The following is a 15084-nucleotide window of genomic DNA, read 5'->3' as shown; positions in this document are numbered from 1 at the left end:
ATTGTTGATGTTTATGGTAATTTTCAAATTAAACAAATTAAGAATAACTGGCCCAAGGGCACCCAAATAATTTTCTGATTAAATGAGTATTTGAACCCAGAATGCCATAGTCTACCCTGCAGCGGTTCTTTTAACATTGGGATTAGTAGTTCTTCTGAACCTCTGCTGGAATTGGCCTCTGGGATACCAGATGTGTATCTATCAGCAATGTAGATATCGGCCCTTTACTCATATGGTCAGTTTGCACTAGTCTCCCTCTCCCTCTCCATCTCTCTCAGTTCAGCCCATTTCACAGGATTTTGGTTGTGGGGAAAATAGGAGGAGGAAGGAGTATTAGGTATTTTTGTTGCTTTGCTTTACTTCCTTGCTTATTTATTTATACTTTAAATTTCTTAACTGTCCATCTCCCTCGGAGAGGAGGGTCTGGTGATATACAATATCTTCAATAGATCAGAATAAATTTAGGATTAAAAGTTTTAAAATTATCAGAACAAAAAGTATACAAATTCCAGAAGCTGAAGAATTCCAAGAAGGGGAATTCTAACAGTACAGTTGTCAACTAGCAAAGTACTTTTGTCTGCTCTCGAGTTGCCATGGGCAGCAAGTGGGGGGGGAGCACATTCCACGCATACATTCTTCCAAGGTTGGATCTCAGATTACCAAAGCCAGTTTGTGATCTGCTGTTGTTGGAGAATGCGATTTATGACACAGACTGTGAGAGGAGGAGGGAAACAGGGTCAAAGTTGAGACGTAACTTACTTGCGGCAGAGCAGACCTCACACGCTGACATGCTGCTTGTCAGGCCTGGAAACCATATTAGACTTTAGGGTTCCAGACGCTGCCACATTTTTCCCCTGAGGGGAGATGGGGGGGTTGAGGGGTATGGTAACATTCTTCAAGCGGTCAAGGTCGGATGGTGTTAACGTCTGCAGGAAGAGTGGCAAGAAGATGTTCGAATGAACTGGAAGAACGTGGGACCATGTGACCATCAAAGGGGTCAGGGAGGTGGGACTCTTGGGGTTTGTATAACTGGGAAAAGAATCCGGAACTTCAGTTTTGGAATTGCACTCATCGTGTGCCAGTCTCCTCATGCTAGTAAAGAACTGGAAAAGAAATGCCTCCGAGTTTCTTTTACACAGAAGAGGTATTTCTGGAACCTTGACATTATTCCAAAATTCATAACTTTCTTTTGCTAACGGTACCCTCTCCTCCTCTCAGAGGGGGCCCGTTAGAGGGGTGCTGGGCCCCAGTCTCCGCAACCTCCACAGCGATGCAAAGACCCAGTGAAGATGGAAGAGCAGCAAGTTGAAAGCGTAGAAGGGGCACTGCAACATGAATCTAACGATCTAGTTGAAGTCACCTATTTCCCATCGGAGGAGAGGACTCGAAGCCCCGAAGTGGTAGAGCCTGCTTGTCAGCTTGGAGCACGGCCCAAGGACTCTGATTCATGGGTAAGCTGCCAGTCGGGAGAAAACATTTCCCCGGGGCGGAATGGAGAGCCCCCTCCCTCTTCTCAACCTCACTGGAGGACAGTAAAACCTGGAGAATCGGGAGAATCACTGGATTGGGACCTGAGAAACCCCCTGAAATCCCAGTCCCTATTAGACCTCCCTGAAACTTTCGAGCGTCTGGAAGTGAGGCCCCGCGTAAGCTCAGACCACCCACCTCAAGAGCCTTTAGCTCAGCCTAAATTCACCTTCCCTCCCACCAGAGAGAGAGAAATTACTGAACCTCGAAGCCATTCCGATGAACGCAGGAGGACCTCCTTTCCCTCTTTCAGACGGCAGGGAGTTCAGGCAGCACCAGGGGCTTGGGGGGAATCGCAACTCCCCCCTCCAATCGACCTTTCCCGCCAACAGAGGCCTACGCTGCCTCCAGCAGCTTCTATTCCTCCTGGCTGGGCGTTTTATCCTGGACAAGGGTGGATCCAATACCAATGGCAACCAGCCAGTTCAGCACCCTTCTTTCCTGGGGGCCCCACGCCGATGTTTCTTTCATCAGCTGAAGCATTTCAAGGACTTCCTTCTCAGCAGCCAGGGGGAATTCCACCCCCCTTTTCAGCTCAACAACCAGCCACAACAGCAACGGCCCCGCCCCAAATCCTCTCAACCAAGCAGGCCAGCTAAACCCACCTAACCCCCCCTGCACCCCCCCCCCCTTTCAAACCAACCTTTGATGGGAATCCACACCACCTGGCTTACTTTCTCAGCAGAATTGAGGCTTACGTTGAACAATATAGACATCAATACCCATCAGAAAGAAGCCTAATCAACGCCATCACGGATGGTATGAATGTGGGGCTAGCCTCAGAGTGGATAGCTCAGCTATACAATGAACATGCACCAGAACTAAACAATGTTCACGGATTTATGGCACTGCTTCGCAACCGGTTTCAAGATGATGACCTAATTGCAGAATGTGAAACCACCTTAAAACAATGAAACAAGGTAACAAGCTCTAAAACAATTTGTATGGGATTTCAGAAGAGTTGCTGGCAATCTTAGACATTGGCCAGAAAATTATTCTCCACTACTTCAAAGACGCGATTGATCAAAACATCAGAAAAGCCTGCTCCACCAGAGGAATCCCAGAACAACTAAATGACTGGTACAACGTGTCCATCGCTCTGGACAGAGAATTCAACCCTCCAAAGCCAATCACCAACTACAACTCCACAACGACCACCTACAAGATCCTCTCCAGACCAACCACACCTCCACCTTTCAGCCTTCAACAATAATCAAATGCTACCGTTGTGGAAAACTAGGACATCGGGCCAGTTTGCCTAGCCCCAACACCCCTCCCACAGTATCGCCACCAACTGCTACCCGACCACGCAACCCCTCGAAAGAATCCAAATACCAGTCGCTTTGCAGACAAGCCATAGACCTCCTACTGACCTTCCGTCATCTGATTCGCCTCCTGACGACTCAAACCAAGCAGAAAACGACCCAATGGTGAGTGCACCTATTCCTCCTTTGCTATCAAAGTAAACTTAATAATTCCAGGAGGAGGCCAAAAGATTTAGAGCTATTGTGGACACAGGATGCACCAGATGCCTAATCTCAACCTCCATAGTCGCCCAACTCCGTATAAAAACATTTCCCTTGAAACACCCAATTAAATTCCACCAAGTAGATGGAACCTTGATTGGTGGCGTTCCAGCGACCCAAATCACACAACTGGTTCGCTTAGAAATTGGTGCCCATCATAAGATTCATAGTAATTCCCAAAATTTCAGAATCCATCATCCTGGGTTTAGCTTGGTTGGACAAATGGGAACCCACAATCAAATGGGAGGATGGATTCAGGAAAATTATATGGACTTTCGGACCCTTAGACCCAATTCCCCCTACCGAAAAAAACCTTATCCAAAATGACCACCAGAGGAACCACCAACCACCATATCCAACCCATCTCCTAATGAACCATGCACCCCTAAAGCATACATGGATTTATCAGATGTTTTTAGCGAGGATGAATGTAACCTCTTACCCCCCCCCCCGACAAACTGATTGCGCAATTGAATTGCACCCGGGGCAAAATTACCAAACCCAAAATGTATTCAATGACACCAGCAGAAATGTCTGAACTAAGAAAATACATTGACACTAACCTAGCCAGAGGGTTCATTGAACCAGCAAAATCACCTGTAGCTGCGCCTGTGCTATTTAAACAAAAGAAAGATGGTTCGCTTAGATTATGTATTGACTTCAAAAATATCAATGCGATTTGCATACAAAACACATACCCTTTACCACTTATGCACGATTTGTTGAACCACCTATCAAAAGGCAAAATTTTCACCAGATTGGATTTAAGGGAAGCCTATTACCGGGTCCGCATCAAGGAAGGTGATGAATGGAAAACGGCTTTCAACTGCCCCTTGGGTAGTTTCCAATACCGTGTCATGCCCTTTGGCCTCCAAGGGGCTCCAGCTGTTTTTATGCAACTAATTAATGAAACCCTGCACCCCCATCTCTACAATGGGGTTCTTGTCTACTTAGATGATATTCTTATCTACACAGACAATATGGAACAGCACATCAAATTGGTCAGACAAGTTCTTAAAAAGCTCCTAGCCGCCAAGCTATATGTCAAACTTTCCAAATGCGAATTCCATAAGGAATCCCTAGACTACCTAGGTTACCGGATATCAAACAAAGGTATCGAAATGGACCCAGGTAAAGTAAAAGCAGTGATGGACTGGCAACCGCCATGCACACGTAAGCAACTTCAAAGTTTCTTGGGATTCGCAAATTTTTACCGCAAATTCATTCCTTCTTTCACAGAAGTAGCTCTACCATTAACAGAATTACTAAAAACTGGGCCATTACCCGCCAAACCCAAACCTAACCAACCCCTACCTTGGACAATGGACTGCCAACGTTCTTTTGAACACCTGAAATTGGTGGAACCAATTCTTCAACACCCGGATCCAAATAAACCTTTTGTGGTCCAAGCTGATGCAAGTGATGTAGCAATAGCCGCTGTCTTATTACAACGGAATTCCGAGAACAACCTTATGCCCTGCGCAGACGTCTAAAAACTGACCGGACACTGAACGCAGATGGGCAGTTTGGGAAAAGAAGCCTTTGCAGTGCGCTGGGCACTCCTCTCCTGGAGACACTTCCTTGAAGGCAAAGAACCATTCGAGGTGTGGACGGACCACAAAACCTCGAATACTTAAAACCCGAAAACTTTCTCCCAAACAAGTTCGATGGGCTCAGTTTTTCAAGCGCTTCCATTTCACCCTCAAATACATCCCAGGCGACCAAAATCTACTGGCTGACACCCTATCTAGGAAACCACAATTTGACAGCCAACGCGAAGAGGGGATACACGCGATGATCCCGATAGCGAACCGGCCAGCCAAGCACTTACTCGACCGCGATCACGCCGCAGTACTAACATCCCACCAAATAAACTGCTAGCGGACTTAAAATCAGCACTCACTGACGATGCTTGGTTTAAAGCAAACTTGCCAGACCTCACCTTAAGGGATGGGATACCCTGGAAGGGCACCAAAATTTATGTACCCGTCGCTATGCGGTTGCCAATACTACAGAGAAGCCACGACTCTCGCCTAGGAGGTCACTTTGGATTTTTAAAAACTCTCCACTTGGCTAGAAGACAATTCTGGTGGCCGAAAATGAAATCAGATATCGAAGACTATGTCAGGAGCTGTGCTACCTGCGCCACCATGAAGTCCAGACCGGGTAAACCCCCTGGACTCCTACAACCCGTAGTCGAACCCACCAGACCCTGGGAAGAGATTGCCATGGATTTTATTGTTGAACTCCCACCTATTTATTTATTTTTATTTATTTATTTAATTTGATTTTTATACCGCCCTTCTCCCGAAGGACTCAGGGCGGTGTACAGGCAAAATAAAAACAACAATACAAATATACACAATTTAAATACCCCTAAAAAACTTATTCAAAATTAGCCTGATATTAAAAATCATCATCAATTAAAATCCCATTTAAAATTGGTAAAATTCCCTTTTAAAATCCAATTAAGCCAGCCCCGCGCGAATAAAAAGATGGGTCTTCAGTTCGCGACGAAATGTCCGAAGGTCAGGAATTTGACGTAAACCAGGGGAAGCTCGTTCCAGAGGTGGGAGCCCCACAGAGAAGGCCCTTCCTGGGGCCGCCAGCCGACATTGTTTGGCGGACGGCACCCTGAGAAGTCCCTCTCTATGGGGCGTGCGGGTCGGTGGGAGGCATGTGGTAGCAGCAGGCGGTCCCGTAAGTACCCAGGTCCTAAGCCATGGAGCGCTTTAAAGGTCGTAACCAACACCTTAAAGTGCACTCGAAGGCCACAGGCAGCCAGTGCAGTCTGAGGAGGCGGTGTTACATGGGAGCTACGGGTAGCTCCTCTATCACCAGCGCAGCTGCATTCTGACTAACTGAAGCCTCCGAGTGCACTTCAAGGGAGCCCCATGTAGAGAGCATTACAGTAATCCAAGCGAGAGGTAACGAGGGCATGAGTGACTGTGCATAAGGCATCCCGATCAAGGAAGGCGCAACTGCGGACCAGGCGAACCTGGTAGAAGGCCCTCCTGGGGACGGCTGTCAAATGATCTTCAAACGACAGCCGATCATCCAGGAGGACGCCTAAGTTGCGCACCCTATCCTTTGGGGCCAATAACTCGCCTCCGACAGCCAGCTGCGGCTGCAGCTGACTGAATCGGGATGCCGGCATCCACAGCCACTCCGTCTTGGGGGGATTAAGCTTGGGCCTGTTTCTCCCCATCCAGACCCGTACGGCTTCCAAACACCGGGACAGCACTTCAACAACTTCATTGGGGTGGCCCGGGGTGGAAAAGTACAGCTGAGTATCATCAGCGTACTGCTGGTATCTCACCCCGAAACCACTGATGATCTCACCCAACGGCTTCATGTAGATGTTGAACAACAGGGGCGAGAGAATCGACCCCTGCGGGACCCCACAAGTGAGGCCCCTCGCGGTCGACCTCTGCCCCTGTCAACACCGTCTGCGTCCGGTCGGAGAGATAGGAGGAGAACCACCGATATCGGTGCCTCCCACTCCCAATCCCCAGCCGGCGCAGCAAGATACCATGGTCGATGGTATCGAAGCCGCGAGAGGTCTAATAGACCAGGGCAGAGGAATAACCCTTGTCCCTGGCCCTCCAGAGATCATCCACCAATGCGACCAAAGCTGTCTCCGTGCTGTATCCGCGTCGGAAGCCGGACTGGAACGGGTCTAGATAGACATCTTCATCCAGGTATTGGGGTAGCTGTCGCGCCACGGCACTCTCTACAACCTTCGCAACAAAGCGAAGGTTGGAGACTGGACGATAATTACCCAAAATAGCTGGGTCCAGGGAGGGCTTCTTAAGGAGGGGTCTCACCACCGCCTCTTTCAAGGCGGCAGGAAAACCCTTCCAATAAAGAAGCGTTGATAATCCTCTGAGCCAGCCTCGTGCCACCGCCTGAGTGGCCAGTACCAGCCAGGAAGGGCACGGGTCCAGTAAACATGTCGTGCCGTGCAGCCTCCCCAACAACCTGTCGACGTCCTCAGGAGCCACAGGGTCAAACTCATCCCAAATAGACTCAACAAGACGTGCCTCCTCTCCTCGCTTGGATCATCCCAATTTGGTCCAGACCGTCCCTCAGCTGAGCGATTTTATCGTATAGATAACCGCTAAACTCTCGGCTCGTCCCTGCAACGGGTCATCCGCACCTCCTGGTGTAGGAGAGAGCGGGTCACCCAAACAGGGCGGCCGGGCGGTTATCTGCCGACGCAATGAGGGTGGGCGTAAACGCCTCGCTTCCTCATTGCCACTAGGTAGGTCCTAGAATAGGACCTAACTAGTGTCGATCAGCAGAGCGACTGGACCTCCAGGTGCTCTCCAGGCGTCTTCTCTGACGCTTCATCTCCCTCAGCCCCTCGGAGTACCAAGGGGCGGACGAGATCTCCGCGGGTCAGAGGCCGCAAAGGCACGACACGGTCCAAGGCCCGGCCGGCCTGTTCCCAGGCCGTGACCAGTTCCTCAGTCGTGCCGTGGGCCAGTTCCTCAGGAATGGCCCAAGCTCCGTCAGGAACCTCTCGTCCATCAGGCGCCTGGGACGGAACCACCGTATAGGTTCCGTCTCCCTGCGGTGGTGAATGGCGGTTCGAAGTCTAGGCGAAGGAGAAAATGATCCGACCATGACATTGGTTCTGTTACTAAGTCATCTAACACCAGATCATTAAGCCACTGCCCAGAGATATAAATCAGATCCAGCGTGCCTCCCCCCGAGTGCGTAGGGCCATCATTTACTCGAATCAGGTCCAAGGCCGTCATGGAAGCCTGGAACTCCCGAGCTGCCGTCGATGACAAGCCAACTGATGGCAGGTTAAAATCCCCCATGACTATAAGTCTGGGGTTTCACCGCCACAGCAGCGAGTACCTCCAACAGCTCAGGCAGGGCTGTGGTCACGTAGCAAGGAGCCAGTGCGATCACCAAGCCCAACTGATTCCTATAGCCCCATCGCACATAGAGGATTCACAGCCGGCAATCTGAGGAACAGTGGTCTCCTCGGCTCTAGATCCTCCCTAATGACAACCGCCACCCCCCACCTACCTTGGACCTCGGCTGATGGAATGCTCGGAAACCTGGCGGGCACATCTCGACAAGGGGGACCCCCCCCTCTGGGCCCAACCAGGTTTCCGTAATACCCATAAGGTCCGCGGGCTCCCCCTGGATAAGATCACAAATCAGGGGGGCCTTATTAACCACGGGCCGAGCATTACATAACATCAGCCAAGGTCCAAGCTCTGAGGATCATGGCCACCGAGGCAGGTCGGGACTGAGGGGCCGGAGCACGCGATCGCTCTCAAACATCGAACGTGCTCCCTCAACACGATACGGCCCCTCCCCCCCGCCATATCTGCCTCTCCCACTTACCGTACAGATTGAGTAACCCTCTAAACCTGGAACGTCCTCCCCCCCTGCCTTCAGACAAGATGGAATAGTGTCGCGAACTAGCACAGGGGCTGGATCCTCCCGCGGGTTCTGACCCCACCCGCCAAATCCTCCCCTTAAAAACCCTTGTTTAAAAACTATTTAAAAACTATTTAAAAACCCCACAACTTCTTCTTGGCATGCCACCTCTCTGGGTCCCAAGACCCTTCGTTAAATAGGCCCTTGATAGTTTGGAGGCCATTCCTGCGAGGCGGGGAACCTCGCAGTTGTCGAGTTCGAATGAGTATCTCATGGGAAATAGTCCATTAACAGCGACAAGATGTCCATTCCTGACCGGCGAAGATGTTCTGGTCGTACCTGTAGATCGTCAAACCCGATGTTAGGCATATTACTGGCCACTCGGGCAGAGATGTTAATCAGTCCGTAGAAAGTCCAAAATGGGTCCAGAGACAACCAAGGCTTGGCATAGTAGCCTCCCCTTGGTTGTTTCCTCGGCTACAAAGATGGGAAAGTCAGTAGCCGGGCTAGTATCCCTTGGGTTCCCGGCAGCGTACCATCATGGGACAAACCCGTGAGGCATGCTAATCAGGACGAAATTATGTCACCAGTACCGTCAGTGCCGTCATTGCCGTCCAGCACAGTGCCGCTGTTGTACCTAACCAGGCCAAGCCACCTCTCAGTCGGCGATGGAAAACACGACCTAAGATGTAAGCCGTAGATAAAATTACGGCATTCTAGGCAGGCCATGGTAAAAGTCAGCAGTGGGGAAGAATATTCCGGGCCATGTTCCGGGCCTTGAAGTGAGAAGAGCAGGGTAGGGGGGCAATAATCATGCCCGTGCAGGCCCCACTCCAGTCACCGATGTTACCTGCGGTCCAACACCCAAGACTCAGCACACCGCATACCAGCATACCGCCGCCGATGGTTGGGCCGCCTCAGCCGATTGATTACATCGCCGGCGAAACGGCCGACAAACAGCTGAGTCAGGCTGGCTCGCCCCCAACATGGCAGCCGTCCGCTGCTATAGAGGACCTCGGCTCCGTACTCAGCAGCCGAGAGCTCAATGAGGTCCAAAGACCTCGCTCTCGGCTGCCGGAAGGATCGCATACCCGGAGCCGAGGACCAGGCAGCCTGGCAGCCCATAGAACAGCATTGCGGCCTGAGGACTCTTAGCCGCCGTCTCCGCGGAGTCTCAGAGCGCCGCCATAACGCGCATGAAGTGGGGGAAATACAGTGATATGGACCGTAGTGGACTTGTTCTCTAAACAGGCCCACTTCACTGCGTGCAGCGGATTGTCCTCGGCTAGAAAATTAGCAAAACTCTTCCTCAAACACATCTACAGACTGCATGGAGTCCCTAAAAGGATAATATCCGACAGAGGTGTTCAATTCACAGCCAAGTTCTGGAGAGAGTTCCTACGGTCCATTGGGTCGTCTCAAGGACTTAGTTCTGGATTCCATCCGGAGACTAACGGAACGGCTGAAAAATTAAATTCGATGGTGGAACAATACATACGATGTTATGTAAATTACCAACAAGAAAACTGGTCCGACTTGTTACCATTTGCAGAGGTTGCATATAATAATGCGGTACACAGCAGCACGGGGTTAACTCCTTTTCAAGTAACCAGCAGCATGGACTTCGTTCCAATGCCTGAACTCCCCGTGCAACCCCCCACTTCAGTTTCCCTAACGGACTGGATGAACTCGTTGAAGAAAGGTTGGGAAAACACTAAAAAGGCCTTAGCTATGACAGCTCGGAATTACAAAGCCCAAGCTGACAAACACCGTTCCCTTCAACCCCCTTTTCGCATTGGAAATAAAGTCTTTTTATCTACTAAGTATCTGAGGTTGAGAATACCCAGCAGAAAATTCGGTCCAAAATTTTTGGGTCCTTTCCCCATTGTAAAAATTATTAATCCCGTTACCGTCCAACTCAAACTCCCTCGAATGTTGGGGAAAATACACCCGGTATTCCATACCAGCTTATTAAAACCTGCTAGACAGTCTGGTCTGAGACCTCAACCTGCCGCTCCCCCACCACCCTTGATAATCCAAGGTGAAACCCACTATGAAATCAAGAAAATTCTTGACTCTAGACTCTACAGAGGTCAATTACAATATTTAGTCCACTGGAAGGGATATCCATTATCTGAATCTACTTGGGTCAAAAGTTGGAAAGTAAATGCGGACAATTTGATTAAACAATTTCACGACACTTTCCTGACAAACCTAAAAACCTCTTGGAGGGAGGGGGTAGAAGGAAGTGTGGACCACTGACACTCTTCTTTATCGACTCTTTGTTTTCTTTCCTAGGATATAGCTTCTTTTCAAGGGGACGCCTGTCAGGCCTGGAAACCATATTAGACTTTAGGTTTCCAGACGCTGCCACATTTTTCCCCTGAGGGGAAGAAGGGGGGCTGAGGGGTATGGTAACATTCTTCAGACGGTCAAGGTCGGCAAGGAAGAGTGGCAAGAAGATATTCGAATGAACTGGGAGAACGTGGGACCATGTGACCATCAAAGGGGTCAGGGGGGTGGGACTCTTGGGGTTTGTATAACTGGGGAAAAGAATCCGGAAATTCAGTTTTGGAATTGCACTCATCGTGTGCCAGTCTCCTCATGCTAGTAAAGAACTCTGGAAAAGAAATGCCTCCGAGTTTCTTTTACACAGAAGAGGTATTTCTGGAACCTTGACACCAGAATTCTGGGAGTTGAACTCCACAAGTCTTCAAGTTGTCAAGGCTGGAGATCCCTGATTTAGGGCATCTGTCGGAACCTTCACAACAGTACTAACAATTATTAGTACTGCCACCCAGCTAGCCAGCCAGCCAGCCAGCCTCATGGTTGTGTGGGCCTCTGTGTCCCTCATACATCCCCCCGACAAATAAATAAACAGATAAATAAATAATTTTTAAAAAATCAAATAAATAGGCAGCCACATTTATTGGCTGTTTTGAGTCAAAGTAGGCCATCCTTTATCCTGCTGCTGAGCATATCTAAAAATGATTTATTTGTGATAAGCGGTATGTGGATTCCAGGGAAGAGAAGCTGCACTCTTTTGGCACTCAAGATGGGGGAACATTGGCCTTTCTTCTAGTTGTAGATGTTAAGTACGGGGTCTGTAATTCTCACAGAAGAAACAAAGGCTAAAATCTCTTTTGTCCTAGATCAGGGGTCTACAACTTTTTGGGGAATTCTTTGGGGAATTCTGGGACTTGAAGTCTGCCAGGCTTAAAGTTGCCAAGGTTGGAGACCCCTCTCGTCGTTCATAATCTCAGTGCTTTCTCCACAATGCCAACTATTTTCTTCAGATAACCATCTGCAAGCATTATGCCTAGTTTCAAGTTAAGGCAGCAGCACCTACATTTTCTTACAAATTTGCCACAGATTCTGTGTTTTTCTTGTCTTTTGTCGATTTAAGACTATGAAATTTTATAATATTGCAAGAGAATGAGGAAAAAATGTCTCCAGAGCCCTATGAGTTTCAGAGTCTTCCCATGGAGGAGTCGGTCCAATATTTTAGCTGCTTTTTCCCCATCTTTGTTATCATTTGAGGGGAGTTGCACAAGTTGAGAACCGCGTGAGAACCTTGAGATTATGCTGATGACTCGGGCATTTGCCCCGAAGGAAGTCTAAAGCAGGGGTGTCAAACTTGATTTCACTGAGGGTCGCATTAGGGTTGTGTTTGACATCGGGTGGGAGGGGAATGGGTGTGGCCAGTGTGGGTGTGGCCAATTCAACATCACTCTGTTTCCAGCTGCAACGACCTCTTGCAACCCTCTGGCAGCCCAAAGGGAGCTTGGGAGGGCTGCGGCCACTGTTTCCAAGGCAGCCCCGTGGGTCAGATCTAAGCATTCCATAGTCCAGGTCCGTCCCCTGGGCCTTGAGTTTGATATCCCTGCTACAAAAGCTACAATTTTGTTCCATCACCAGGTGGAAGAAAAGATCAAGCAAACTCACCGCAAGTACCTGCTGCAAGAGCAGCTCAAGATCATCAAGAAGGAGCTGGGCCTGGAAAAGGAAGACAAAGATGCCATTGAGGAGAAGTTCCGAGAACGCCTGAAAGGGCTGGTGGTTCCAAAACACGTCATGGATGTGATCGATGAGGAGCTGAACAAATTAGGCCTTTTAGATAATCACTCCTCGGAATTCAAGTAAGTTGAGACTTTGGCTCATAGCTGCGGTTTCTTTGTCACCTCCTCAGGATTGGGAAATAAGTGTGATGAACAAGGGTGTGGACTTTCTAGTACTCCTTTTGTATCACAGTAACAGTGATATATATTTCAGAATGTAACCACAGTATGGTGGGCTGTTAGGAGTGTTATTTATGTGTGTATATGTGTAAAAAACTATGATGGGCAGGCTCCGTTACGGTTATAACTCAAGCACTGCTTGTGGTATGTGTGTGCGTGTATACCCTCACACACACACACACACACACACACATAAAACTAACAGCCCATCATACAGTGGTTACATCCCCAAATATAGCACTGTACATTCCCAAATAGCAGTGTTACTGTGATACAAAAGGAGTACTAGAAAGTCCACAATGTTGTTCATCACACTTATTTCATTATTTATATGTAAACACACACACATACAAGCTGTGCTTGAGTTATGACCATAATTGAGCCTGCCCATCATGGTTATTAAGTAAATCACTGGTCATTAAGTGAATCCCTGGTTGTTAAGCAAAGCAGTGGTTTACTATGGGTGTGGTTTTGCTGCAAACTGGAAGTGAATGAGAACTTCCTGTAGCTACAATTATACATGGCCTATCTCTTAAGCACAGAAGATCACCTTCAAATGTCACCTTAAGCACCCCTCCTGACCCAGATAAATAAGCTTAGTGTAACAATCACCATAAAAAATGATGTTTTATAACAGTCACAAGTTATTACCATGATAGGCAGACTCTACTACTGTCATAACTCAAGGACAACCTATACTAAATTTATTTCCATGTAAGTAAGTATAATTTTAGAGGGAGTCGAGGGACGTTATGAAGAAAGTGTGGTTTGGGCAAGCTTTTCTCCTGAGCTGTTCTGATGTTGATGCTCTCTTGGTTTCTGCCAGTGTCACCCGTAACTACTTGGACTGGCTGACATCCATCCCGTGGGGCAAATGCAGTGAGGAGAACCTGGAATTGGCCAGAGCCCAAGAAGTTTTGGAGGAGGATCATTATGGCATGGAGGATGTGAAGAAAAGAGTGCTGGTAAGGTCCCTTCTGGTGGTTTAATATGTTGCTCCCAGCTCAATATGCTAGAATTTTTAGAGAGCTATTTTAGCAAGTAGAACTCTTGACCGTCTTCTACCCCCATTCCTTGGAAAGTGTTCTGTTTCCCTCCCCCAATACTCCCAACAAAGAGTCAGTCAAAGGCCTCCTCTTCTACTTTATTTACATAGATAAATGTCCTGGCCACGTCTACCCACGGGCCTGCCAAGTTTCTGGAGATAACGAGGAAATTATAGATAAGGCCAGAATTACTCACGAATATATTCTTCCCTCCATTGATAACAGTTTGCCCGCGCAAATTCATTGCTTTGTCCAAGACAAAAAACCAGGAAGTCCCACCTCCTATTTATAGTCTCTGCAGATGTCCATCATTCCTTGGCTTATCCCAACGCTGCTTCTGCTGCTGCGCGATCACGTCTGCAGTCTTGCATCACTCCAAAACTGTTCTTGGGCGTTGCCAAATCAGAAGAAGGCTCCAGAGAATCAGGCCTTGCGGCCCTCCTCCTCCCTTTGAGTGGGTGCCAGGGAGGGAGAGGGCCCAAGAGAAGCAGGGCTTGCCAGGTCTTCTCCCTCACTTTCTGAATCATCCGAGTCCAGGAGTCCGGGTCCAGGAACCTGGGTCACAACAGAAAGGCAGATTAAAGTATATCATAAGGATGTAAAACTGGAGAAGTCTGGTGGAGAAAATAGGCATAAGGTGTCAACCCCCGAAATGGCGAGCGTCTGGCATGCCATCTCGGGGTTGCCATACATGGCGGGGGGAATGAGGGAGGAAGGGGATGCCCTGCCGACTGGGAGGGTGTGGTTATACAAGGACTGAACTCATGGGACGGTGTGCAAGCAGCACGGACAGAGGAACGCAAATCCCAGCTGCAGAGGCGGAGCCGACATGCAGTTGGAGAAGTGACAGAGCTGCGGCTGACGTTTCCCGGCATCCGGAAGCAGCTGTGCGACCCTTGAAAATCAGCTGTGCAGCGGGAGCAAATAGTGCTGACTTAAACTTTAGTTCACTTCGTGCTGAGATTCTAGCCTGCATTAAAGCGCTTCACGCTAAGACCTGTGTAACAAATGTTGTTTATGGGGCTGAGAGCTCAGAATGTGATATAAGGCTCATAACAAACGCATGTGGGTGACCCTGCTTTTAACTCCTCCAGGTCTTTCACTGACCAGCAGATTAAAAAGAAATCCCTGGGTTTATCTTTCCAATTATCTTTCCAATTCAAGGAAATCCAATTCAATTCAATTAGCTCAGTGGCTAAGACGCTGAGCTTGTCGATCAAAAGGTCGGCAGTTCAGTGATTCGAATCCCTAGTGCCACGTAATGGGGTGAGCTCCCGTTACTTGTCCCAGCTTCTGCCAACCCAGCAGTTCGAAAGCAGGTAAAAAATGCAAGTAGAAAAATAG

At 48.8% G+C, this 15084-nt stretch overlaps 1 protein-coding gene across 1 annotated transcript in view; it reads left to right on the top strand.

Moving 5' to 3' along the window:
• LONP1 (lon peptidase 1, mitochondrial) overlaps positions 1 to 15084 on the top strand; it is a 48500-nt gene that overhangs the window by 12323 nt on the left and 21093 nt on the right. The window contains exons 8-9 of the mRNA XM_058163242.1: positions 12375 to 12595; positions 13521 to 13659. Coding sequence (XP_058019225.1) covers positions 12375 to 12595; positions 13521 to 13659 — 360 coding nt within the window. The remainder of the gene's footprint in view (positions 1 to 12374; positions 12596 to 13520; positions 13660 to 15084) is intronic.

Source organism: Ahaetulla prasina, chromosome 1 (assembly GCF_028640845.1).
Source record: "Ahaetulla prasina isolate Xishuangbanna chromosome 1, ASM2864084v1, whole genome shotgun sequence".
NCBI classification, from domain to species: domain Eukaryota; kingdom Metazoa; phylum Chordata; class Lepidosauria; order Squamata; family Colubridae; genus Ahaetulla; species Ahaetulla prasina.
This window is presented reverse-complemented; position numbering and strand designations above follow the sequence as displayed.